We start from the raw sequence: 27,595 nt of genomic DNA, 5'->3' as shown, positions 1-27,595 counted from the left end.
CTCGTTTAAAGCTTTCCTTTCAATCTGTGCCTTCTGGGTACGCGGATGTTTATTTTCAAATTTTCTTTTTGGGCCTTGACCTTCGAGTTTCGATGAGTTAGCTTGATAGCTCTTTCCCCCATAAGAGCGATTTCCATTTCTGGTTTCCTCATTTGAAGATTTCCTTCGGGTACTTTGAGAATACGTTGCCCCTCTAGCTTTTTCCGCTATTCTGCGATTTTGAAACTTCACCGCCAATTCGAAGAGCTCCTGCAATGTGCTTGGGTTTCTAATTTCGAAGTAGTCTTGAACAGCGGGTAACAATCTTGGTAAGATTATTTCAATAATCTTCGCATCGGGTTTCTTCCCATACAGCATATCCGTCAGCTTAATTTTTCGTAGAATAAAGTCCGTCAATTCTTCTATATCCCGTTGATAGAAACTATATAGTTCGGTTTACAGCCTTGCTCGATCTTTCACTATGGGGAAGGCCTTTACTAACGATTTTTTGAAATTTTCAAATGTATATGTCTGGCTTCCAAATTCCCCTAATAAAAATTTGCCTATATTTTTCCACCATAGCGCGGCCTGTCCTCTTAGTGCGGATGTGGCGATGGCAACTTTTTGTCCTTCCGGCACAGGGTTGAGCTGAAAGTGATTTTCTAGGCCTTCTAGAAATATCGCCACCGAATTTTTTCCGTCGAAATTGACGTTTGGCTTGATTGACGCTCTCAAAGTCTGGACCAGGTATCCAAATCCTTCCAATTGGCTTGTCATTTCTTGGTGTTCTCCAGCGGTTTACATCCAATTTTCGGCCATTTCAGTTCGATAAGTGTTCGGGCGCCAATGTAGCGTTGCGCGCCTCCAACTTGCACGCAACCAAGAGGTGACTGTGAAAACTGGATAAAAGACAGAGTCTTGTTAAGGGTTTAAGTCCCTTTTTATTCAACGTAATAAATTACAAGTGCGTGCTCTTGACGCTCACAAACTGCGCCAACTCGGCGGTCAAATAAAAATAATAACCTGAAAAGAAACTAAAGACAAGACTCTAACTACGAGGCTCTCTAATAGTAACTAACCTCACCGCGTTTTACAATACCGCTGCTAATTCAGCAAACTTGAAGATCACGTTGAACGATTATCAATACTTCCAGGCAAGCACACAGGCCGAAACGCGGGGTTCTTCAATTTCTGGCTAACTACCTCCGCGCTCGTGAAGTAAGAACAGCACACCTTGAACTCGTTTCCTTTCTATTTAACTCAGAATACTTCCGCTGATAATTTGAATCCTTGCGCGTTCTACTAAAATTTACATACTCTGGCATTGGCAGTTCCAGGGGAAAGTAAGGCTTGACAGGAAAGATAGTTTAAACTTAAAATAAATGTTAGTTAAAATAAATATAAACCCTACAAAGTAACTAAGAACTGCAGTAGCATCTGTCATTCTTTTGGGTAGAATGAAATGACCTTTGTATACGTTAGGACATGGCGCACACACTAGAGACTAATAATGAGTATCCGAAAAATTCCTGAATTTTTCTTATAAAAATTGATTGATCTGTCTGAAATCTTTTTCTTCTAATTCACCATCCTAGTAGATCTTCGGAATAATAACCATTAGTTTGTAAATATCAGTTTCAACATTTGAACCACGATCACAAACATTTAACAAAGTCGGTTTTTTAAATATGTCATCGCTTTCATTTTTCTCGTTTCATGAAATTTGAGTATCCCTTCGTATATTTTTCTGAAATAATGTTTTGTATTTCTTCTACTTGTAAATTAGTGTAGTACTAAATGTGAGATTTATGAATGTTTTACTATGTGCTAATGATGTTATTGATTTACTGTAAATATTTTTTTATTTTTCGAGAAAAACTGTCATTTAATTATATAATTTGGTAATATTTATTTATTTACAGATTATCATTGAGACAAACTGACTGCATGAATAATGAAAATTATCTGGGAGAATCTTTTTACATTTCTTCGAGATTTGTGGCCAAATCTCCTTGGCTTTTATACTGTGTCTTATTAAAAAGCACAATTTCTTGTATACTCTAAATAAAATATATATTCCTTTTCGCCTACAAAGTTGATATATTAATGAATTATACATTATACTAAAAGATATTTGTTTACTCGCATAAAGTAATACATCTAAAAATTTTTAATGTGAAGCCGTTATGTACAAGCAGTCTAAGCCTTCATTAATTAAATATATAATGTAGCAAAAGCTAATTAATCCATGCTTATTATTCAAAGAAAATAAAGCTACGTTTTTATAAATGCGTCAAAATGTATATCACGGCAGAAAAGTCCATATGAAGAATTTTTTTTAAATCTTTGTGCCTCAAATTTATATTTTTAAATCATCACTCTTTTAGTTAGCAGAACGTGGTGAATGCCTAGATATATAAAGTTTCATCGTCTGTTATAGTTAACTCATTCTTAATAAGGAAATCACGAAGTTTAGATTAATTAAAATGTCTAGTCTTAGAAATTTATTACCAACTAGTTGGGGTAACCGGCTTTCCTCAGGGAGTTGATATGAGATTATGTGGTAGTTGGAATAAAAGGATAAACTTTTAAACACTAAAAATATAAGAGGTAAAATGTTTTTATTGAAACTATATTCTAACTATTTACAATACTCGTTTATAAGCAACATTTTTCATTTTGTTATCCGGGGTATTTTTTATATGTAGAAATTTTTCGAATTTCCTACTCGAGAGCAAGCTACATAAGCTGACCGTGAGAAAAGCAGGAATCGTTGAGGTGATACCGCAACATTTTAAAGTCTGTCCTTGCACTTTGTTAATTGTAAAACGGTAAGCTAATTTGATTGGAAATTGCAGTCTTTTAAATTGGAATCACGGTCAGCTCAGTAGATATCAGTGGTATTCTGGGCATAAATACTGTATGTCCTTTGCCCTTTCCAATCATAAGTTCGGCTTCGATGATGCTCTTCGATAGCTGTTTGTTCCATTACATAGTTTTCGTGAGTTGAGATTTCTGAGTAGAATCATCGGAGATCCAATTTTCAGTTGAAGGCAATGTAATGGCATTCCTGGTAAATGCAAAGAGTTTAAAAATTCTCTAGGGAAGTTAACAGTTTCTTCAACTTTTACCATCGTGCCAATCGATTTGTATATTCTCTCTTCACCAGGAATTTCTTTTTGAATATTAAAGTTGATATCGTTGACAAAATAATTTTTAGTTGCCAAAATTGCCCTTTGATATAGGCTCTCCGGATTAGTATAGTTGTGAACAATGTTTGGATAAATTTGTCGATGAGTTCGTTTTCAATAGTGGCTATGTTGCAGAAATCACTGTTGGGTTCAATGAGGCTAGTCGTCTGGTCAGTAGGATATGTACCTTCGCCTATTTTTAAAAGTCTTAGAGCAAAATGTGCTGTTTTTTTCGTATTTCAATAGTTCAAAAAACTCTCATATTCTTCGTTAGTCGCAGTATTTGTATGTGTGGCCAGAGATATGGTTTTTTTCTTTTAAGAATGCATTGATTTCATCTGCTGATGGTGACGTGGAGATAACTGAAAGTATTTGTCGATAGTGGAGTGCTTCATTTTTATTACGTTGTACTGTTTACTTGTCCTTGTCCGCGCTTCTCATATGGTGATATTTTTTCATGGGTGGTTTGCGTTCGCAGTCTACTATTATAAGATGGTGTTGCAATTCTTGACTCTTCAATTCGTTCATTTCATTGTTCTGCGGTTTATCTGCTTCTCAAGGTGCTCATTCTCCTTCGTTGGAAACTGAAATGTGCTTCCCGCTCTTTTCAGGCTTCTTAAACCTAAACTTTCTCACAGGATTCTAAAACTGAGTATCGATAAAACTCTAAAGGGAACATTTAACTGTCTTCTCTTAATTTTACACTAAGCTACTAAGTACTGAACTATCTAAGATTATGTCTCCCAAATTTCATACCTTAACTCATTCGTGCCTTTTTCGATATTCTTTTAAGTTCAAGCATATTTTGGAAGTCTAGTGTAAGAAAAAAATTAGAAATAAAAAAATTAAATAAAACTATTAAGAATAGAACTTTGTAAATTAACATTCCTGATATAGGCCATAAAAACTAGAAAATAAACCTCTTATAAGGTGTTTCTTCCTCCTTCCTAGCATGCCTTCGTGGTGTAGTGGTCAGCACACTCAGCGCGTATTCGAGAGGTCAGTGGTTCGAGTCCTGACGACGACATTGCTGATTTTTCATGTCTCCTGCTTTGAAATAACCTAATACCTCTACAGTGGCGCCTGAACTAAAAATGGTGGTTGATGATCATTCTCCACCACGACGATTTAGCGACTGGGTCCCCTAATCTCCAGTTGCCCTTTAAAACGGGGAGTATATAAGGCATTTCTCCCACCTTCTTAGCATGCCTTCATGGTCTAGTGGTCAGCATAATCGGTGCGTATTCGAGAGATCCGTGGTTCGAGTCCTGACGAGAACATTGCTCATTTTTCATGTCTCTGCTTCGAACTTTCATGTCTTTTCATGTCTTTCTGCTTCGAGCTAACTAACTTCTCTATACTCTCAGATTTTAAATCTCGAGTTACTAATTACTAAAATTAATGTATAAAAATTTATTTAATCTCTTTAAATCTTTAAAATCTCGAAGCCTACTTAGCGAACTACACTGATGTGCAAATTTAGAATTTTACATTTGGCTGCTATCTCTATAACAGATTTTAATGAAATGTGATATGGATATAGACGGATATAATACAACAGTCAATAGTACATATGCATAAGGTTCACGTGCAAAGAAAGATCTAAAATCGACCGAAGAAAAAGGCTAATAAAGGTTGTAATCCTATGTCTCATAACGCTCCTTCATACTGGAAATGAACAATTCTTGAGTCCGCATTGGGTCGGTTCCACTTCTGCAATAACGCTATATTCAATTTCTTGGTATTGGGAAGGCAAGTTGTAATCGCCCTTCCTATCATGTTCTATACAGTTTCGATCCATCTGGTTAATATCCATTCCAGAAAATCATCCACTGGATTAGCCTTATGTAGACGTATGTTTCGTATCAAAAAAAAGTCAGCTGCAACCCTGAAAAAGCTAATATAAATCTCTAAGATGTCATTAGTTTGCAAAAGCTGCCATTTTCCTTCCTTTCACTTCACAGATAAGCCCGATTCAGCCGCAACTCTTATTCTCAACACACTTAGTTCTGAAGAAAACCAGGCACCCGCTACCTGTCCTCCAACATCCAAGAAAAGTCAATGTTTGGATAAATTAGTCAGCTGCAACCCTGAAAAGGCTAATATAAATCACTAAGATGACAGTAGTTTGCAAAAGCTGCCATTTTCCTTTCTCTCACTTCACAGATAAGCCCGATTCAGCCGCAACTCTTATTCTCAACATACTTAGTTCTGGAGAAAACCAGGCACCCGCTACCTGTCCTCCAACATCCAAGAAAAGGACTACTTTGTCGGCAAAGCTTTGAGGGTCTGGGCAAGTATCATAAGGAACGAGTCCAGAAATCTTTAGGTCTTTAACAGAGGTTTCGTGGCTGCTGCGAGATATTTGAAAGAGATCTTAAAACGCTCTTCTGCTCTCTTTACCTCTCTCTACGGCTAGCCATTTCAAAGACGCAGTTGCCTCTCAGATCATTTTTATATATGGCAGTGCTCGTCCTCTTAGTACTAATTTGGTGGATGGAGAAATTAACCAAATGATTATCCAACCACTCTTAGGAAGGCAATTGTAACTCGCTTTCCCACTTCCAGCTCCCTGCAGCACCTAAGAACATCATTGCTGTGAGAAAGGAACCGAGGGCCACAAGGACTCGAAAATTGCCTCATTTAGTATGAAGTCACTTTGAGAGGGAACCACACTTCCCGTTAGCTTCATTTTGGGATCAATCTTGTAACTTTTATCTTAGCCCTTCTTGCGCCGACGAGGCTGACGAATGATCATGTGCGTGTAACATAATTGTTATTATAATATAGTATGTCAGGAATATCCAACAAATCAATCGAAGCCGACAGGAGACATCGTCACTCAAAGAAGTCATTAGTCGTCACTCAAAGAAGCAAACGGTCGCGGCTTCTTTAGTCTCATGGTTAACGCTGACAGTCTGCCTTCCGAGCCAGCCGCAGAGAGAGTAGGAGAGCAGTGTTTTACCTCGCCTCTGATTTGATCGCTAACAGTAGTTCACAATATGCTATCTAGTGGGCTCCTCGGCTTGCTCTGTTTTAATTCTTAGTGTAACAATGCTTAAATCAATATTCCTATGTTCATTGTTTAGCAATTAACCAATTCACCATGGGGATAACTCTGTATTAGGGTTTCTAGAAAAAATATCCATTTTTTCTTGACACTATTGCTGTGCAAAAGTATATATACCTTCTTTATATAAATTTAAATTAAGATACAATGATGAACGATAAATTCTATTGCTCAATATGTTATGCCTCTAACGCTGTTACTAAAAAGAGTAATCTACCGAAACGGTTTTCAGCTTTACAAATGACAAATATCAAACAGTTCATCCACAAAGTAGTAACTGGAGGAATAAAATCAAATTAGGAATTGTTCAACTAAGAGCTCAAAATGTGTTTAAAACCCATGTTGAAGCCATGTGCAGTAATTATTGCATCATTCAAAGAAGCAAAATATGTAAACCATATTCTGACAGAAAATTTATAAAAGAAACTTTCTTTGAAATATAAGATTCACTTTTTAATGGGTTTAAGAAAAAACTACAATTAAAGTTCTACGATTGTCTCGAAATAATGTGATGAATTGAGAAAATGACTGAAAATATAAGGGAATTCTTACATAACCATACTGATAGACGTTTTTTTATTTACTTCTATTTGACACATGTGTCACAGCCCAATAGCTTATTTTTATTCGTATGTTATTTTAACGATTATACACCTTACGAAATGTTGGGTATGATTTCTTTGAAAGTTTGGTTTGGTTTATTTGATTATGGTAAAACAGTCGGGGGCTATCGTCTAAGGGGAGGGATGCTTTCATGGAGAAGTTTCTAAGTGAAACTGGCTCGCATGCACCTTATACTTGGGGAAAACCACGAAAAGGCCCAAACAGCCAGCTCTTTCGTTAGGATTCGAACTCCGGACCCAAACTACCCGTATATAGCGACTTTACTGCTCAGCTACTGGTGAGCCTTGATTTCTTCGAAAGAAAGGACTAGAAGTGTAGTTTCAACTCTCAAACATTTCTTTCCTAATTTGATACTACCACTTTTTAAACTAGTTTCAGTAGCAATTATAGGCCACATATCTGGATTTAAAACTCTTTGCCAACACTATGGCAAATATCCAAGTGTCTGAGCTATCACTGCATAATTCATCAACAAGTGTTAGCCAACGAAGGCTGAAATACGAAAGAAATAATGGCTATAGCCTTAAAAATTATAATTCAGTTCGAAAAGGTTCCCTAAAATGGCATCTCTTTGAATTGCAATTTAATGAAGGAGAGCCAAAATTTAATTAATGACATATTTCACAATTTACGTACAGATATTATTGACAATTTTCAGACCGATAGTGGCAGAAAATTTACTTACCGATAATACTAGATACACAAATTTATATACCGGAAATATCAGAAACAGCATCTTTCTTAATTTACATACCGAAGTAATTTTTCTAAGTAGAATTTCTGCATAGATTTCTTGATTTATTAACTGAGATAAAACTTTTTCTCAAAACGCAAGATAAGAATGTGTAAATATAAATGATGAGACTTGGTTCAGTGATTTATTTCTTAACAGATTTTACATCAAAATGAAGTTATTTAAATTTACAATTCCAAGAAAAACACAAGACAATAATTGAAATGATTGAAGAATTAAGGCATACAAAGCAAAATTTATTACGCTAATAGAAGATCTTCAGCAAAACAGGGAGTGACTTCTAAATAATGTCCAGTCATCTACAAAATCATGAAAATTGTAATTATATCACTGGAAAATATGTTGCAGAAATTAAAAATGCTCTTGAAGGTCAGATTTTAAGTTTTTTATAAAGCTCTTGTGAAGTGTCTGCTTTTTCCTTTTAAAAAGAGTTCGTATGTAAAATATATTCCCTCAAAACGTTTTGACACATTTAATGTTGAAAAAAAGGGCACATTAGAAAATTAAATTATAACTATACAAACTGATTCAAACTTACATGACAGAGGACTTAAAGAAGATTTTTTTAGAAATATGTCAGTTAAGAAAAGTTTCCTTATATCACCAAATGTAGGGAATACACCTACTTATGTTTTGGATCTTCATACTTATTTGAATCGGCCTTTTTCATATTTAAAATTCATGAAAACTAACATCGTTCTGTTCCCATACTGAAGATGGAACCATACGTATTTATCATTTATAGATATTAAATTTATATTATTATTTGTAGATATAATATATATTACTTACCTTTATCATATAATAATTAAAGATATATGATGCGTTATATGACGATATTAATAGATGCTTTCGTTATTCCCTTAAATATGATTCATAATACTCACAGTATAATTACTTATTTCGTTTCCAATGGTTTTTAAAGATTATATACCTAAAGAATTGTTAGACATATATCTTTGAACAAAGAATTGTTGTGTGTGTATATATATATATTATATAAATTTTTATTATCTTTATATGGAGGCATATCAAATTATGAAAGCTCGGTTGGAGACATTCAGGCACAGACTTCTATTAATGACAGTAAAAGAAACCTTAATGTGCAACTCTTCAATGGCTACTTTTGAATAAATAAATATTATTAATAAAATATTATGGTTGTTTAATACTCCTTTAGCCATTACCACTTAATAGTAATGATACAAGTTTCAATGCGTTAAATGTCAAGATTTTAGTGGGTACCATTACCACTAAAAAATGATCTTGATACATTTTTTAGAAAAACGGTCGATCACGTGCATACAGAAGTTGGTCACTCCTGTTAGAGATTTTTGTATTACATCAATCTATATCCGTACCAAATTTCATTAAAATTTATCCTTTATTTCTGGAAGGTGTTGACCAATTCTGAAATTCTCTTAATTTTCCCTCACTTCACTTGTGGAGTTAAAAAAATCCGTTTAATGACAATATTTAGAAAAAGCGCTGCCGTTTCTTTGTAGATTTATGCAATGTAAATAGCCTAATTTCAAATTGCTTTATTCATTAAATGTGTAAGTATTTCGTGCGACTTCCTATATTTATTTATTTTCCTTTATTTATTCTTTTGGACAACTTGAAAATAATAATCAAATTCTGGCTAATTTAAGTTATCCAAAATGACTGACCGAGTTTCAAATAAGCATAACTCTGTCCATTAAAATTGTTAGTTAATACTGCAATAAATTAATAGTGTATTAAAATGGTGTGTACCACCCAAAGAAAAATGTTCTCGAATGTTATCTTTTATTAATTAAGTGGTTTCTTGTTGACTATGTACTTTCAATCGCAGTGAATCGTAAAAAATGAGGTGTTTATGCCACACTTAATCATAGCCTACATGATCTCAGAAACCAGATCCTTTATGACATGAAGACAGCAACAAGGATATACTGAAGGAAGTATAGCAAAATTTTGATTATCGTCTTGATCTTATGGATGCAAATGGAAAAAGACAGACAGGTACTTGAAATAAAACTTTTAAATTTTATTTCATTTTATTTGTCACCTTTTCGCACAATATTATTTTGTGAAGAAAAAAATTCCGTTAGTTTCAAAAAACAACATTTTTTACACATTTCTACATATTTACAATATTTCGACTGCAGTAAATAGTTTTATAAAAGGATCAAGTAGTAAAAATGGCATAAACTTCAGTTTCCTGATAACCGTCACATATCTAATATATCCCTAATATAAAATGTTCTCTTGTACTCCTTTTTTGGAGGGACAACATTCGAAGTGGCCATGTTATTATTTTGCGTCATTTTTAAAATGCGCATGGGCTTTGAATCCATGGCAATAGTTTGATTATGAGTTGATGTAAATATTTTGCCTCTTCGATTTGAAATTTTGCTAGGATTAGAATTTTCGTAAAGAGCGGTAGCAATATCTTCGATTTCAAAATATGTTGAATCTTCCCTCTCTCTATCTGCCATTTCTTGCTTCGTTGAAACTATCTTTGGAGCTCTCCGTAATATTCGATTGATTGAAGAAACGGATGGTAAAGAATCTCTGGGACAGATACCTTCAAATAGCAATTTTTCTCTGATTTCCCATGCAAATAAAGAAGCATTTTCTTCTTTGTACTGTCGAATTTTTGCGATTACCAATGGAGTTGAAACTCTTGGTTTGCTCCCACCTATAAATTAAAAAGGCTGTGTTCAAAATAGTTCAGCAAGACGACCGGGATTTGTATTATGTTATTTTGTTAAATAAGTAACATAGTTAAAAAATAAAAACAATTATTCTTGCTTATGAGATTCGAATAAATTAAGTTTCTATTAGTAGTATATAAGAAAACTTTGATCGCACACTCAAATATGTGACAGCCTGTATTACAATATTATTTTGATTACTAAACATGTTAGAGGAATCATATTCAAGGTATTAATTGTTTGTTTTCATTTCGAGAATTTCGCGTCCTGATAAGAATTATTTGTTGCAAACATTGTGAGCATGCGATCCAGTAAAATAAATGAACAGTTATCTCCTGAATGAGGTTGTTTTTTTAGAGGGGTTTAAAAAGTGCGCAAGTCTTCGTGTGATGTAAGTTTACAATGAAATAATTGTCTTAACAGATTTTTTTCTTACTATTTGGCTAGCTATTTTGAACAGCTCATTTCAAATATAATATTGTATGTTTTACGTCTTTAATATCTGGGTAAAATCATCTAATTATTAAACTAAGAGGCTTATTGTTATTGCTTAGCTTAAAATTGTTTCACTTGCTAAACTGAAATTCGCATATTAATATATAGGACTACAGCTAATTTTTTATCTTATTTATACATTTTAAAAATTTTTTTAATACTTTATGAATACATTTTTAACTTTATAAATTTTAATGGTAAACTACTGAAGGTGCTATTCTATAATCTGAAGTTTTCATACGACAATTTATTTATTTACTTATTTTTTCGATTCGACACGCAATAACTGCTTAGTATTTAATGCTACATAATTTATTGAGGAATTGAAGATTTTTGGCTATTCTTTATTTCCTACTTTCACCACTTATATACTTTTTATAATAACCACTTGTTTAACCTTCAATTTTACCGTATTTTGACTAAGTCAATTTTAAACCATTTCTGTAAATCAGATGAACCCCTTTCATTAGCGATAAATAATTATAACTTCTTGAATCTTTAGCTAACAGCTCACAAAAGTAAGTAATCACATAATGGGAAAAGAGAAAAAACAGAACTTGCCAGTTTAATTACACAAGTATACGTTTAGAATTTTATAAAAGGAAAAACATTTCATATAAATTTACTGAAAAACGAAATGCTGCTTGCAAACCTCATTGATAATAATACTGAATTACTAAATTTCATTGATTTAGTAGACAGATACAATATTAAGAGATTTAATAAACGTGACATACACTAAAAATAAAAAAAAACTTACAATTATTATTCCATTATTTGTATTAAATTCCATAACCTGATTATTATAAACATTCAAAAAATAAATTATAAAAATGGCTGATCCATTAACTTATATCTATCCATGATTAATATAACGAAATAGTTACAGCAGGTTGCATATTAGCTCTGTGCAATTATTTTTCTATCAGAAGTTTAAATTTCTGACATTATTTAAGAATTTTACCAGACAAATTAAGAAATTCATAACCTAAGGGTGTTTCAGAAAGTAACAGCATATTCAAAATTATGAGAGAATAATTGAGTGACAAGTACAGATGATATACCATTTTTCAACATGCATTCTCTTTCTTTCTTACTACATTTATAGTACCTGTTTAGAAAAATGCTTTTGTTTCATCCTTTATCCAGGAACGGTTCCCTTCTTTGATATTACTCGGAAACTGTCCTCCTCTCATAGCATTCTTATAAAGTCAGACGTACTAGATGGAGAAGATACAGGCAGAAGTGGCCATTTATACAGTAACCCAAGGACATTAAGCATATTCTCTCCAAATAAACAGAAATTTATCTTAAATTACACAAATTTTATTGTTACACTTAAGTTTGATATATTTCCAACTTCCGACAGATTTTTGGAACTTGCATAAAACATTGATTATATTGAACATTGTTGTCATAATTGACTTTAAAGTCGTAATTAATTTTCTAGGTATAAAGCTAATTATAAGAAACAAAGCACATATCGCATATTTTACTTTAGATAAAAAAAAATTGTTAAACACTCCCCTTATATTTTTATAGTATTTTCCTCAAAAAGTAATGAAAATGAAAGAATTTTGGCCGCAGTTCTGATAGAAGTTTTGTCAGTCTGATCAGATAAAAACAATATATTTGTGATTGTAATTTAAGAAATATATCGACGATAACAATATTCTACGTACGCACTTTACTTAAACACTTCTACCCCTAAAATGCAAAACTAAAAACACTTGTGTAACAGCAAAACTTATTAAATTTACTCGCGAACTTCTTTATGTAACATTAAATAAAATAAAAGAAGAACGCGTTAATCGGATTTTAGAATGGTTTCGTGTTTCGATTTATTTTTCCATTATAATGCAAAAATAACCTAACATTTATGTATGCCTATCCTTCCTATATCAGTAGGCTCCACTAACTGAACTAGAAATACTTTAAATCTGAATTCTTACCTATAGCTCCTGGTAAAATAGAGCCCGTTTCTGCGAAGCGTGTCAAGATCTTGGATACACACCCATGAGAAACAAGTAAGTGGCGCGATATATCGCAGGGACGGTAACCATAAAGTGCTAGCTCCAAAATTCGCAATCTCACATGGAAAGGCAAGGGCTTACCGTTGGCGAAGGCTCCGCCTAGTTGGTTTATTCCTCCTTGACCTACAGCAGAATTGAAAAAAATACCATACATTAAGTTATTTAACGATTTTAATCTCTGTAATCATGCCTTAATTTTATAATTCAAAACTTTTGGAAATTTCGTATTGTCACAAAACTATTTATAATAAGGCATTCAGTAAGTTGTACACTTCATTTTAAAAAAAAAGTTTTAAAAATTCGAAAAGGCGTAATTTATATAAGCGTTAAAATAACTTCACTCTAAAAAATTTTCAGTCTCTCTAACGCAAGAAATAATAAGAACAATAGAAAAAAGAATAAACTTTGAGGTATGAAAGCATACTCAAAAGATTAACAAAAGGGAGTAACAATCAAATTTATGCACACGCAAAACTCGGTCTTCGCTTGCGACCACAATTAAAAAAAAATTTGAAAAAACAAAACAAAAAAAACTGAAATCTTTCAGATTTTATATTACGTCCAAAGGGACCTTTTTTTAAGATTTTGTGTGTTACTTTTATTTAAGAAATATCATGTTTTTCGCACTTAAACCTAAAATTCAACTCAACAGCAATATCATAAAATAATTTTAAAAGAGCATATCTTTAGAATTTCCGATACACCGTCTCGCGCGCTGGAGATAATTTTTTTTTTCGTAGAGTCTTGCCATTGCTCTCTTTGAAATCGTTGAGTTTACTACTCAAAGATAATTTTAAGTCTTACAAAATATGAAATAGATAATAAAACAAATTCCAGATTCCAAATTTGGACTTCCAGATGACCATCTTCGAGCGGAGGACTAAGTTATTCAAAATTTGATGTCTCTAGATACTGTTGTTATTTCACATTGCGAGAAACATACATATATTCATGCAGATTTTTCATTATTTAATTTCTTTAAATATAATGCAGGGGTCTAATATTTAGTGGCAATAATTTGAAAAGAGAAATGCCGTTTATTGTGAACCAACGTAAAATGCCAAAACGAAATTAATAGCCCTTCTGGGCAAATTGCCTATTTGGGCTAAAAAGAATGTATTTGCATTATTGTTTCACATTGCGAGAAACATACATATATTCATGCAGATTTTTCATTATTTAATTTCTTTAAATATAATGCAGGGGTCTAATATTTAGTGGCAATAATTTGAAAAGAGAAATGCCGTTTATTGTGAACCAACGTAAAATGCCAAAACGAAATTAATAGCCCTTCTGGGCAAATTGCCTATTTGGGCTAAAAAGAATGTATTTGCATTATTGTTTACAATGACTTTTAATTGTATTTTCTTGTTTGAAATACATTTAGTAGAGTATTATTTTAGTAGTTTCTACAATATAAATAAACTATGTAGTTTTGTACTTTTAATGAAAGTATGAATAATAAGCTAATTAAAATGTGTCAAACCTTTGAAGTCATTTGGAATGACTCTTACAGAACAGAAACTTATTAAATTCAATTTCAAAACATTAAGTTTTTCAGTTCTTAACACTCAATAAAATTCAAGTATACTGTTCTTTTCTGCTAAAATGCTTGAAAAGTTCAAAAGAGGACATGTTTCGTTAAGAATATGTTTATCATCGTAAGCAAATCAATCTGAGTTTGTGATTTTTACTACTGGTCTTGAACATTCAAAGTGTTTAAGAAAGATTTCTCGGCTAAACCTCTGTTGAACTGCTAGTCCCAGACAAATGGTTTTAGTCTGAAAGGAGAATGAGATTTCATAGAACATTTTTGATCACTTACCAACATTTTTAAATGTGTGAGAATCTTACACTTTTATGACACGAAAAATGAGAATTTTGTCAGAAAAAAATTAAGTATATTTATAGTCAAATTACTTCGATAGCAAAAGAATTCCAATTGAAGTTTCTTAAAAAATCTATAATAAAAATCTTTGGTGACGATATACAAGAACTTACTAAAGGCAGATATGTAATAAATTGTTTGAATGAAATTTTCTGAAAGTTAATTTTAAATCAGGCAGCATATATAAGTTTTAAACTCTTATTTGTAAAAATGAATATATTCGAATGCTCTTACCTAGCATAATTTAATTTTTATACGACCCTTAAAATTGACTTATTTCTCTTATTATTTTTACCAGGAAAAGTAATGTTAAATCGTAAAATTTAGACGCTTTTTTCCGGGATAAGGGACGACTTACTAATAGGTTTCTTTCCTGTAAGCACAGAAGTAAAAATTTGTTTTACACATATTTTTACTAAAACGATCCAAGTAACCCAAATTATTGTAGTCTGAGATTCTACCTTATTTGATTCGCTTTTGAAAGTGGAGTCAGATATCTAAAATTAATTGCTTGAGCGATTTAATCATGCAGGCTTTTGAATCATATGAAAAAAGAACACGGAATAAAAGAAAAAAGAAAAATTTCTGTTATACACATTTTAATCGTAATTAAACAGTGTATAAACACACAGGGTTTGAAACTGAAGCTATTATATACTAGTTTCTAGAAAAAAAATGGAAGGCTTGATGGAATTTTACCAACTGAAAAATTTTTAAGGATAAATATTAGCAGCAAAAAAAATGACACAGAGCAATGAAATATAATTAATTTTTCAGTTATTATCTTAACATATCCCATGTTCTAAAAACATTCTTCTTCCTTGCCTGTTTTCTTTTGAGGTAAAACTTTAAATAAAAAAAATTAATATCGATTTCACCGCATTTTTTTCAGTTTCATTATTTGCATATAAATTCAAAATTCTTTGTTTAAATTAGTACTTAGAAAAGATAATCAATGTAATTAACATATGGCAGTTCTATTCCAATCTTTAAATTTCCGAATTTGAAAATAGAAGTTTTAGTAAAACCTGAACTCATGAGAGGATTTTGAGTCATTACTAAAAGAATCGACATGTTTACTTCACTTCCTTTACAAATTTTGAAGTGGCTTTTTTGATGTCAGTCAAATTGTATAATAATTTCTCCGACACCTAATGCATTTTAAAATGATATTTCAGAAGCTTTTAACTTCTCTTCTTAAACTATGTTTTATTTTATTAATGAGGAACAGAACATAAGTTACTCCGATCGTTCTTTCTTTTCTCATTGTCACATTAATTTAAACTAGCTGGTAATTTATTTATATGTTTTTGGTCTAGGCTAAGTACACGATATTTTAATTGGCTTACAATAAAAAAAATAAGTTAATAAACGTATTATACATATTCATTGTACTAAATGCCGTAACAATTCATTATGTATAAATAGTACGCCATCACATATTTGGCAAATATGTGACTTATAAATATGAAAGCTCGTTTACTTACAGTATATAGTTTGTCCTTCTTTGTTTGCTCTGCGAATAATTGCTTAGCCATAATAAATGCTTTTGTCAAAGCAATTTGACACACATCCCCAACATCAGAGCCGGATTTAGATTTGATAAGACCCTAAGCTATTTGAAATATGAGACTCTTTTTTATGTCTGTTATACTATATTTTAATTTTTGGGGGGGCCCGAAGAAAATAGCTTATACGTAAATCCTGCACCGCCCTACATTCAGCTTTGCTTTAATTTTAGGAAAACAGAAATGTATTATAAATTTTGCTTCACCCAAAATAAAAATTAACAGTTTTATTTCTTAAAAATGACAAAATAAATGTGTTTTGTTGTTTGTTCAAAAAAATTTTCTTTAATGATGGACAGTAACCATCTTTAGGCTTTCGCCCCTACTAAGGCCACAAGTTGTAGTCATTTTATTATGGAGGCACTTAATAGGCGGCCACCGTTACCTTCTATGAGGGGCCAGAAAATTTACATCCATGCCTTCTCCGGCAAAAGAAAAAAAAAATATGTATTCGATCGTAGATCGAAATTCCCCAACTTGCTTCATTGAACACACATATTTATCACACAAGGGGAAAAGCAATAAAGACCCAAATGGTTTGGTAGTCTAATCCGGGAAGTTAAGAGTTTTTATGTATTTGCTTAGTATAACGAAAGGATAATAGTGAACGAAAAGGATAATAGTTGAATAATTGACAGACACTTCAGTGAATGTAGAGATAATATAAAAATTCACAAAAGAACCGTGCCTCTTATTTGATAAATTGCTTTCTTGACTTCAATGTTATTCGAAAAGTAAGTATATACAATGCGGTTCAACGACTGAAATCAAAACTGTTGACTTCAGCAAAAGGTTCCAATCAAAATTATAGATATAAGTCAGTTCAACTAAGATAAGTCAGTTCAACTAAAGGAGAAATTAAAAGTACAGTTTTCCCTGGATTTTAATTCAAATGGCTATATTCAAAGCCCAGTGTGTTAACAATAAGCCCAGTGTGTTAACAATAAACCACTGTTTCCCAACTATAGTATGTCACAACAATCTAACGTCTCTTGAAGCCGTATGAAATGTGTAGCAAACACCTATTAATTAATCGAATTGTCGAATTTAAATGTATGTTTTAAATTTTTTCTACAGATTTCAGCATCATACTTTAATTAAGCAGTATTTTCTATAAAAACTCCACAAAAATCGAAAGCGTAAAGATACAAAATGATTTGCGAGTTAGTCTTTCAAATTTAAGAAGATGTATTAACAATTTCTGTGGAATACACCAAACACAGACATAGGTGACAATAGGTGAGTGTTACTGCAACATACATGTACCTCGATAACAAAAACGAAATAGATTACAAAATATAAGTTGGGGATATATCGAGTTCCATCAGAGGACAAATTACTAGTGCTCAAATGGCTGATATACCTGTTACCAAGCCAGCGGGTCTTATTGATTTATCAATGACCCTAGTAGTTAGTTTCATGTTATATCTTTAAACAAGCGAAGAACTTCTTTTAATCAAAATAATTCGTAAGATAACAGCATATTATTCGAGAAAGATATTAGAATATTAGAAAGAATTGTAGCTATAAACATAAAACAAAGGCTACTCAAATTATAATAAAATTTAATATTCGCTCATCCATTTCTACAAAAACTGCCCCAACTATTTCACGTGACTAATGTACATGGTCGAGCAACTAATAGCAAAGCTGCTGATACTCAGCGCCTATGCTAAACTATGGTTTCAGTGCTATTACTAGCACAAAACTTGGACAATACACAATACAAAACGTGTATTGTGTATAGCAGTTGAGTCACTTTCCCTGTTTATTGCACTCCAAATATCCATATATCGAGAAATTCTTTAAAGGCGTATCATCTGGGTTGTCTCGTGCAAAGAGCGAAAATAGTAAATAGATTTGTGAAGGTCTAGATCACAATATCCTGAAATTTTCGTGAACATTGACTGTTCTTGATGGTGATAATCACATTCAAGAGCAAGCGATGGACCAAGTTCTTCATTCGTTTAAGCATGTGCCCGACGTGCTGTGCATCAGGACGGTAATGTACGTTTTCACATCTTAGACAACACTGGTTTCAAGAACTTGAAAACGAGCTTGAACACCTTCTGTGTCCTGGGCAGTTCCCTAATCTCAGTACCACTAAGACTATCTAGTATATACTACAGAAAAGAGCTGAAACGTTTCTCTCTTTGAACAATATAAATAGCCATTGGTTTAAAAGAGGATTGGCTAAAAATACTTGTATTGACTAAATCAAACTTCTGTATGTAGTTTTCAAGAAGAATCGCTGTAGCATCGGCCCCCATGACCTAGACTGTATTAATAAAACATTAAAGTCTAGATGCAGATACTTATATTTCATTGCTTAATGTCTGCATATTCACAACAACAACGAAAATATTTCAAAACCAAAAACACTAATCACAAGATTTGAAAGTTAGATTGCATATTCTCAATCGAAAAAGAAAGAGAATCATTAAAATATATCACTGAGCTCATATCTTCTTATACAGCCCACCAGCGGCCAAAAGTTAAAGTCAGTGAATATTGGTAGTTTGGTCTCAGGTTCAAATCCCGGGCTGCATGGGCGTTTTCGTGGTTTTCCCCATGTGTAACTTATATACGAGCTAGTATCCCTAAGTAGTCCTCCCTCCCCTTGGGCTGAGAGTTCTCTTGTCTTATTTGGTTACGTCTGACGTAACCAAATACGACAAGGCATATCTCCTCATGCCAATAAACCAATCCAGATCATCTAAGTGAAAATCAGGAGTCCTCATCGCTAAAACAGGCAACATTATCTTTTTTTTCTTTTTCCAGAAACAAGTACTGTTTAAAAACCGCAAATAATTTGGATATAGTATAACTTCCATGTGATGTAAGGAACAGGCAGCTTTTAAAACAAAGATCATTGACAAAGATTCTTATATTCCAGGTATTCTTACTAAATATATTTATGTATATTTTCTCTTGCTTTGTAGAGGTGGAACAAATACTAAATTTTCTCAAACCTGAAACTTAGGATTCTGGAGTCTATCAGATGTCGAATTTATTGAATCTTTCGTAAAAGAAGAAGGAGCGAAAGAAAACTTCTACTGAGTATTGAAAGTGTTTGAATAATACAAAATTTAAAATCTGCATCTGAAGAAAAATAAATTTAAGAATACTGTTTTTAATAACACACTTGTAATTATCATAATATTAAAGAAATTTAGAAAATTAAGTTCACTATTAAAATTCTGAGATCTTTAGCTCGTTTTCTGAATTTAATTTGACGATATACTATATATTCGAATTTTTACATTTTTCGAAATGTCCTTCTAAATCGGAGAAAGTTTAGAGAATTATTTTAAAAGTTTACAGAAATAAACTTTGAATGTTAAAGTCTGTGTAGATAAGTAAAATCATTTCATTCAAGGTAATCGTATGATATTGGCGATCCAATCGGAATAATCGCATTCTTTTTAATGAATATTTTAATGAACTCTTTAATGTTAATAAAAATAATATTTCAAATGTTTTAGGTTTTAATAATAGATTAGGGTTCAAAAGGTTCTAATGACGAAAAACGTTTCTGGAAGTCAAAGTTTTTGCAACATCCCTGAGGTTTGAGAATCCGAATGTCCCATCGCTACTTACCATGCTTATTGAGCTTCAATGCTTTAGAATTAAATTACCATGCTTATTGAGCTTCAGCATGCACTTTAAATAACAATTTAGTATATATATTATGAAAGCAAGTAGCATATAACTCGATTTCAACCATTTCAGTTTTTTTTTTTTTTTTTTTTTTTTTTTTTTTTGCATTCATTATTTTGAGTGCATTAAAAATTTGATTGAATTTTAAATTCTAAAATCAATTACTAATTCAAACAAATCGAATCGTAATTTCGAAATTTCAATTTCAGTTTTAAACAGTAACGATGTTTCTAATTGAAATTTCATGTTTAAATTTTAAAGAGATCATTTTATTTCAGTATCTTCATGATACTTTTCTGCTATACCTTATAAAATAAATTTATAAAAACTATTAGCGCGACGAATTAAATCAAGTGAAATAGCCATAATTTGACTATTTTCATATAGAAATACTGCCTTTTATACAAGAAATCAGCCTTTCTCAGTCATTTTCAATGCATAGGAAATTATTTTTATGTTTTTAAGGTGAATTATTGTTCCATAATTAAAATTATTATACCTAATATTATTTTTCATATTTTAGGTCAGAATCAAGAATGGAAATAAATCACTTCTGAAAAATTCTTCACTTCATTTCTCAAAAAAAAAAAAAAAGTTTGCGCGTGATATTCGGGGAAAAAATGTGCTATCACAAAACATATTTATTGGAAGTAGTTTCTGTGTCTAGTACATCGTTTTAAAATGCAATAAAAAGCATCGTCCTGAAATATATTAAGAAAATCAGTCAGATATAAAGATTTTAAAAACTAGTACCTAGTATTAAGATTATGCATACATGATAGTTCATTAAAATTCTGCCCGGAAAAGATTTATTTTATCGCATTTGGCTGATAAAAGTAACTATTACTCTTTTTTGTTTTTTGTTTTGAAGAATTTAACCGGAATTTTAAAATTCATATAAAAAAATTAGAGTATAATGTAGTTGATATAGAATTTATTTGTAAATAGATACTTTCAACATTAATCTATGTAAAAACATCGACTGTTACATGAAAATACTCATATAGCATATTTAATATTCAAATTAGCGTACGATTTAGTTTAATCTTCCTAAAAACGAGCACGATTTTATATTCTACATTTAAGGATAATGTACGGTACATGATCGCGCACCATTTCAAAATTTAATCAATAAATATAATGAAATTTAACAATTACAATGAATATAATGGTGGTGTGGTGTATTTAATTATGGCAAAGCACACGAGGGCTATCTGCCTAAAGGGAAAAGGTCTTTCGTGGAGGACTTTCTAAGGGAAACTGGCTCGTATACACGTTACACATGGGGAAAACCACGAAAACGCCCATGCAGCCAGCCCGTTCGCGGGATTCGAACCTCAGACCGAACTACCAGTGTTCAGCGTCTTTACCACTCGGCCGCTGGTGGGCCAATGAATATAATGAAATTCAAGAATACATTGCATTATATAAATTCAAATGAGCGGTAATTTTTGTGAAAAGGAAGTACTATCCTTATGGGATATTGTATTTCTCGGAAAGCATCAAATATATATTTTGGTTTAAACGCTACAAATTATGACTTAAACTAAGATATTGTAAACCTAATCGTCTTCAGGAGTGAATTACAAATGTTATTACATTCACTCAATTCCTGTTTTTAAACGTATGTTCAAAACTTTCATACTGTAGGAAGAATATCAAAATTTTTCATGTAGAAATAATTAACATTTTTAGAATATTTTGACTGAATCCTCTTCACATTATATGATACTATTATAAATAGGCCTTAAGGCAATCGTTTACTTTTTAAGGTGCTTCAGAGAAAGGAAAGGGCTTACATACAAGAGTGCCTCAAGTATACGCACTTAATAGGTTGAGAGTATTCTACAAGAAATATAATAAAATCGTCTAGATAACGTTACGTTAGATATTGTTATTTAAATAATCTTCTTTTCAGTGTGAGGATTAAAAAAATGAATAGAAAATTATCCGAATATATTTTTTGGAATCTGCTGCTCGTACAAAGTTGGTATGATTATCAAAAGATTATTGTAATGGTAAAAATTTGATTTTACATTTGGACAAATGTGATCTAAAACGTGTCGACGGAAATTTAGCAATAATAACATACTTAACAGAATGATAATTGAAAGATTATTTTGGAAAAGAATCTTACCTCTCGGAGTCATAATAAAAATTTCGTCCTAAACTGTTTACGAAGTTTTTTTTATATAGAATTGACGAATATAAAATGGTACCGGCCGAACTGTTCGTTCCTGGTGATTGAAATACAAGAGAATCACAGGTCCCTTATATATATATATACAGAAAAGTGAAAGTATTGATGGTGGGAGGGTTTGGGAAGAGAGAGCGTGGGAATTTTGCACGTGCTTCTCTCCGTTTGGCGGGAATGAAGACGTTCTACCGGACACTTCTAACCGGACGTTGGTCACCAGGATTTAGATCACTGGGGCCGTGAATTACAAAAGGGGAGGAGGGATGAAACGCAATAGGATTATTAGATTACAAGGAAAGCATTCCACTTCTTAGAGCATATTTGTTACATAAATAGCTGATAGACATAACAACTTCTTTGATTCGTGATTACATGTCAGTATACTACATAAAACATAGATAAGTAAATTTGGATCTTTATAAAGTAGATATAAATACTATTCATTCATTCGTTTCTATGGAAATCTTGTTTGCAATATTCGTAATTGTTCTCAAATGCAAATAAATATTTTATCGTCTTAACTATCACGAATTTGAATTAGAAAAACTCGACAACGCGGTTAAACAAGAATCAGTGCAGTGTAAACTTTTTATAAGTTTTTACTTAGTGCACTCATACTGTCTGCCACTACGATCTAATGTTTTGTATTGATTTTTAGAATGCTTTCTGATAACTATCCAATTCAAATTCTGTACGCACACTCCTTATGGATGACGCCATAATGCGGTAAACGACTTCTTTCGAAATTCGATTTATGCTTTTTAAAAATTTAATGTTGAAGCGATTTTACGCACATATCTTCCTTTAACGAACAAACTAGCAATGGCTTAATTTTCTTGTTTACACCATCGGTACAGAGTGGAAACAATCTGTAGAGTATCGAGGCAGGAGAAAAAACTTTATAAAACTTTTAAATAAAATTTATATGAGATTTTAACGTAATCTCAGATTTTTTAATAAAAACCATTGGATTTTTTTCTACCAGATGTATCAGAATTTTTAAAAGTAAAATAACATTATTTTTTATTTGAATAATTTAATTAATAAAGTGTCGCTGAAACTAAAAAGATGAGAATAAATGTAATAAAAATTTTTTTACAGTTTTTATTTAAAACTTTTAGAATACTTAGGTTATTCTTAAGCAGGAGACGTGAAAAATGTGCAGTACTCTCGCCGGGTCTCGAAACTTGGACTTCTCGAATACGCGTCGAGTATGCTTAAATTACACCAGGAAGTCATGTGGAAAAGAGGGAGAAAATACCTTAAAAACTCGTAAAATAATGAATGAACTAAAATTAGAAAAATATTTTATCATATAGTTTAATGGAAACAAAAATTTAAATACTTCTCAAAATTCTTCTTCAAAATTCATCTACAATTTTATATCACGAATAATAAAAGCATATTCCTCCAAATAACGAAATCGAATTGCATTGTCAATAGAACAAGCTATTACCTTTATAAATTGATCAACGGTGCTCCGCTCTTTTATACTTCGTGATATAAAATGCAAGATGAATTCCAATTAAACTAAATGATAAACTATATTTCTCTTTTTAGCTTTTAGTGCGTTAATAGTTTTATGATTTTTAAATAAAAGCTTAGCTTAAATTTTATTTTATCATTATTTCTTTTAGTTACAAAAATCTAAGGAAAATCTTGACGAGCTGCTTTTATTTTTCATGAAAATAGTAAGGTATTTTTTTCTGCCACCTTACCGCATGCCTTAGCGCTGTGATTGAAAGCATCTCCAGCTGCAATATGAAAGTCCGGCGAGGGTCCGGGTTGTTTTTCCATATTTCCTGTTTCGAAATAAAACTAATGCCCCTATAATGACACCCGAATTAAAATATAGTGATTAATAGCTTCAGTAACATATATATTGACAAAGTAAATAAAAATATTATAACAATATTGTCCCATTTGGATAGCTTAAATGAAAATTGTGTAATAAAAATTAAAATATTTATAAGGTTTTAGTCTTTCACTATTGTAACTTAACATTTTGGTAGACGTTAACGTCTACCAAAATGTTTAGACTTAGCGACGTATCGCTAAGTCTAAAAGAACGAGGTTAAACTTGGCAAAAGCGTAAAAGATGCTTTATTTTAAACTCAATAAATGGGCAGCCAGCTCGCTCGCTGGGAATCGAAAGTTTGTCCGAACTACCAGTGTTCAGTGCCTTTACCGCTCAGCCGCTAATGGACCCTGTTAGAAAGTGTATTCGCGAAACATTTCGCGTTCATTATTCAAACAGTAGATTCGTTATTAAAATCCCTCAATTTTTGATAAACTTTAACTTAATTACACACAAAATTTTATCTACATATATATTAATGAAATTAATAATTCATAATTATTTATAATAAGAAAAGTTTCCATATACCATCTCCAAGGAACACATATTCCTTTTTAAACCCTGAGCGAAAAAACATTTTTAATCAATACTTAAATTAGTATTTTAAATAGTAATTTCAATTTCTTTTTTAAAAATCTGCAAAAAAAAAAAAAAATCTTTAATCTAAAAAAAAATTTTAAAAAAAAGTCTGAATAAATTTTAAATATTAAAAAATAGTAGTTATTGTCATTGATTGCAGATTAACCCACTTAACAATGGGATAAACCAAACTACAACAACAGCGCCATAGCTGCAAGGAGTGACCTTTGAGTTTAACAAATATTCTCTATTCGTATGAAGCTCATATCCAATTAAATTTTAATTAAGAAATTTTAATTGTAAAAAAAGTTAAAATAATTATTATTACTGACAACTAATTTACAATATCATTTAAATTCAAAAAGGTAACAACTTTTACTCAATATAAATAAAAGAATTAACGTGCCAATAACATATCCTTGCAATTATCCTAACCTGAAATTAAAAAAGAAAAAAAAATTGCAAAAGGCAGCTGTTTATTAAAAATGCCTACATTAACAAAATATTTTCAAAATACACTGAGTTAACATGCAATCGCTTGCTTTATTTAACTTCAGGATATAACCTTGATTTTTATTTGCAGCGATTCAAGAAACTGTTGCAATCGGAAAAATGAGCGCGAAAATTAGCGTTTTCAGTTTTTAACTAATGCGTCCGCTGTATTCACTTATGCATCCACAAGGTACTGCATACACGTGGCAAGCCCACCAGCTGAGCGGGCTGAAGCCGGCTTTCGTTTCACGGGATTCGAAAGTTGGACCGAACTACCAGTTCTCAAGGACTTAACCGCTCAGCCACTAATGGGACGTTGTAGGCAGTGTAATCCCGAAAATGTTCAGGTTTATTATTTAAGCAGTAGATTCGTTATTAAAATTAATTTATCTAAATTCCTTTTCATTATCTTCAACGTAATCACTTAGAAAATTGCATCAATATATATATTAGTAGAATTAATAATTCATAATTATTTATAATAAGAAAACTTCCCGTATACCATCTCCAAGGAACAGAAATTTAATTTAGAGCTCTTAAAAATTTGCAAAGAAAAATCTTTAATCTTAAAAAAAAAAAAAAAAAACCCAAAAGTGAATTTAATTATTATTGCTGCGAACTTATTTAAAATATCATTTTATTTCAAAGATTATATCTAAATTATGTGCACGTATCTAATGCCATGAAAAAATATATTATTCCAAAAAATCAAATTTATTATGCCAAAAAAAACAACATATTTTAACAATAATAGCGCTTTCTGATTTTTTAATTAATATCTCAGCTGATTAAAGTTGTACAACTTCAAGAACGTCATCATTTAAATTTAATGTAATATAACAACTTTTACTCAATATCAATAAAAGAATTAACGTGGCAATAACATATCGTGGCAATTATACTAACCTGAAACAAAAAAATGTTAATTTAAAATGCTGACATTATAACGAAATATTTTCAACATACAGTGAGATAACATGCAATCGCTGCCTTATTCAACTTCAGAATATAACCTTGATTTTTATCTCCGGCGATTTAAGAATCTGTTGAACTCGGAAAAATGAGCGCGAAAATTGGCGTTTTCACAGTTTTTAATTAATAACTCGCCTAATTAAAGTCCTACAAAGATGAGAATGGTATCAATGGATTCAACTGCCAATTCTTACTAATACTTTTGATTTATTAAATTTAATTAGTACTAGAAATACGTGCTAAATAGTTATTTAAAATTTTGTTAAAATAATGAATACTTAAAATATTTTTTATAAATATTATAGCAAAATATTTTAAAATGAAATTAATATATAAAGTAAGTTATTAAGTTATGCATTTTATATACTTTAAAAAATCATATTTTCGAAATCAATGCAAATCACATATTAGCAATCACTACTGAAATATGCCTTTATTTCTTATTTTTTAAGTAAGGACGAATTCACAGCTGTCCAATATATATGAAAACTAATAAACAGTCAGGAGAAGCAGACCTTTACATTATTTACCGAAGCTTATATAGACCAATATCTCGAGATTTGCGCGCTTTGGCTAGCTGCCAAATTCGAACAAGGAACTGCGCAAATAATTCAAATTCTAGCAGTTCTTCCAAGTAATTTGGTGAAGATGCCATTTATAAGGCGTTTGAAAAGACTCACTGCATGTTTAAAATTGAATCAAGCAATGACTGATATAAATAATAGTTATAAAGACGTTTAATAGTTTAAGTTAATTGAGAAGAAATCATCGTGAGAAAGCTGAATTTGTGCTTCTTTTGTGTGTGAATATCTGCTTTACAAGAAATGCTACAGTGCTTAATTGTGAATCTAGTGTTCGTGAAATAGTGTCTCTGTGGTCTTGTAGCCTTGGCTACTAATGTCTAAAATTAATTTATGACTAGTAACAGCATGAATTATAAACAAATAGCTAAGTTATTGCATTTTATTTTCCAGCTATCGAAATGCGACGCTACGAGCAACGTTTTGAAACCAAAACCTAGCAATCATGAATCAGAACTAGAACTAGTTGCCATTCAGCATAAAGAAATTTAAATATAAATATGAACTACTTATTGCCATTCAGCATAAAAGAAATATAAATATGAATATTAACAAAATATTAAAGTTAATTTTATAAAATAATTAAACACATGAACAAATATATGAAATAAAAAAATAATAATTTCTCATGCAATAACTGGGCCACTACAGTCTATAGTGGTTTTTAGAATATAGCATTCGTGAACTAGTGTCTCTGTGGTCTATAGTGGTCTGTAGAATATACTGTTCGTGAAATAGTGTTTCTGTGGAAATAGTGTCTGTCTCCAATCGCTGCGGTTCCAGCGGTGCAATATTTGGGTACACGGGATTAGCGATTCGGTTTTAACGTCCTAAGTGCTATATCGTATATCATTCATATTAATCGATTATTGTGTTGGTGCTCAGAATTAATTCATGTAAAACCAAAAATAACATACAACGGTAAGGCATTTTCTGGTTTTGCTGAAAATGCAAT

The 27,595-nt window shown here is 31.5% G+C and overlaps 2 protein-coding genes across 6 annotated transcripts in view; one reads left to right on the top strand and one right to left on the bottom strand.

The window, feature by feature from the left end:
* LOC118196921 (uncharacterized) overlaps positions 1 to 2,066 on the top strand; it is a 251,923-nt gene extending 249,857 nt beyond the window's left edge. For all 5 annotated transcript variants that reach the window (XM_085822089.1, XM_085822092.1, XM_085822088.1 and 2 more), the window contains one exon: positions 1,902 to 2,066. In XM_085822089.1, the coding sequence (XP_085678215.1) occupies positions 1,902 to 1,912 (11 nt within the window). In that variant the 3' untranslated portion in view covers positions 1,913 to 2,066. The remainder of the gene's footprint in view (positions 1 to 1,901) is intronic.
* Positions 2,067 to 9,632: 7,566 nt separating this feature from the next.
* LOC118202058 (paired box protein Pax-1-like) lies at positions 9,633 to 22,219 on the bottom strand. The gene is made up of 3 exons (XM_035374215.2): positions 22,099 to 22,219; positions 12,765 to 12,968; positions 9,633 to 10,301 (listed from the first exon to the last, which is right to left on the bottom strand). Exons 1-3 carry the CDS (start codon positions 22,109 to 22,111, stop codon positions 9,832 to 9,834), a joined length of 687 nt encoding a protein of 228 aa, XP_035230106.1. The 5' UTR covers positions 22,112 to 22,219; the 3' UTR covers positions 9,633 to 9,831.
* Positions 22,220 to 27,595: the final 5,376 nt, after the last annotated feature.

The sequence above is a fragment of the Stegodyphus dumicola genome, chromosome 8, assembly GCF_044657685.1.
Source record: "Stegodyphus dumicola isolate Sdum_Otavi_A_Nest chromosome 8, ASM4465768v1".
In the NCBI taxonomy this organism is placed as follows: Eukaryota; Metazoa; Arthropoda; class Arachnida; order Araneae; family Eresidae; genus Stegodyphus; species Stegodyphus dumicola.
The sequence above is the reverse complement of the archived record's forward strand: the minus strand, read 5'-3'. Positions and strand labels throughout refer to the sequence as shown.

Excerpts from the sequence above, each read along its gene's own strand:
- LOC118202058 (XM_035374215.2), bottom strand. Across the intron at positions 10,302-12,764 it reads TATTTTACCAGGAGCTATAG|GTGGGAGCAAACCAAGAGTT; the intron begins GTAAGAATTCAG and ends TTTAATTTATAG.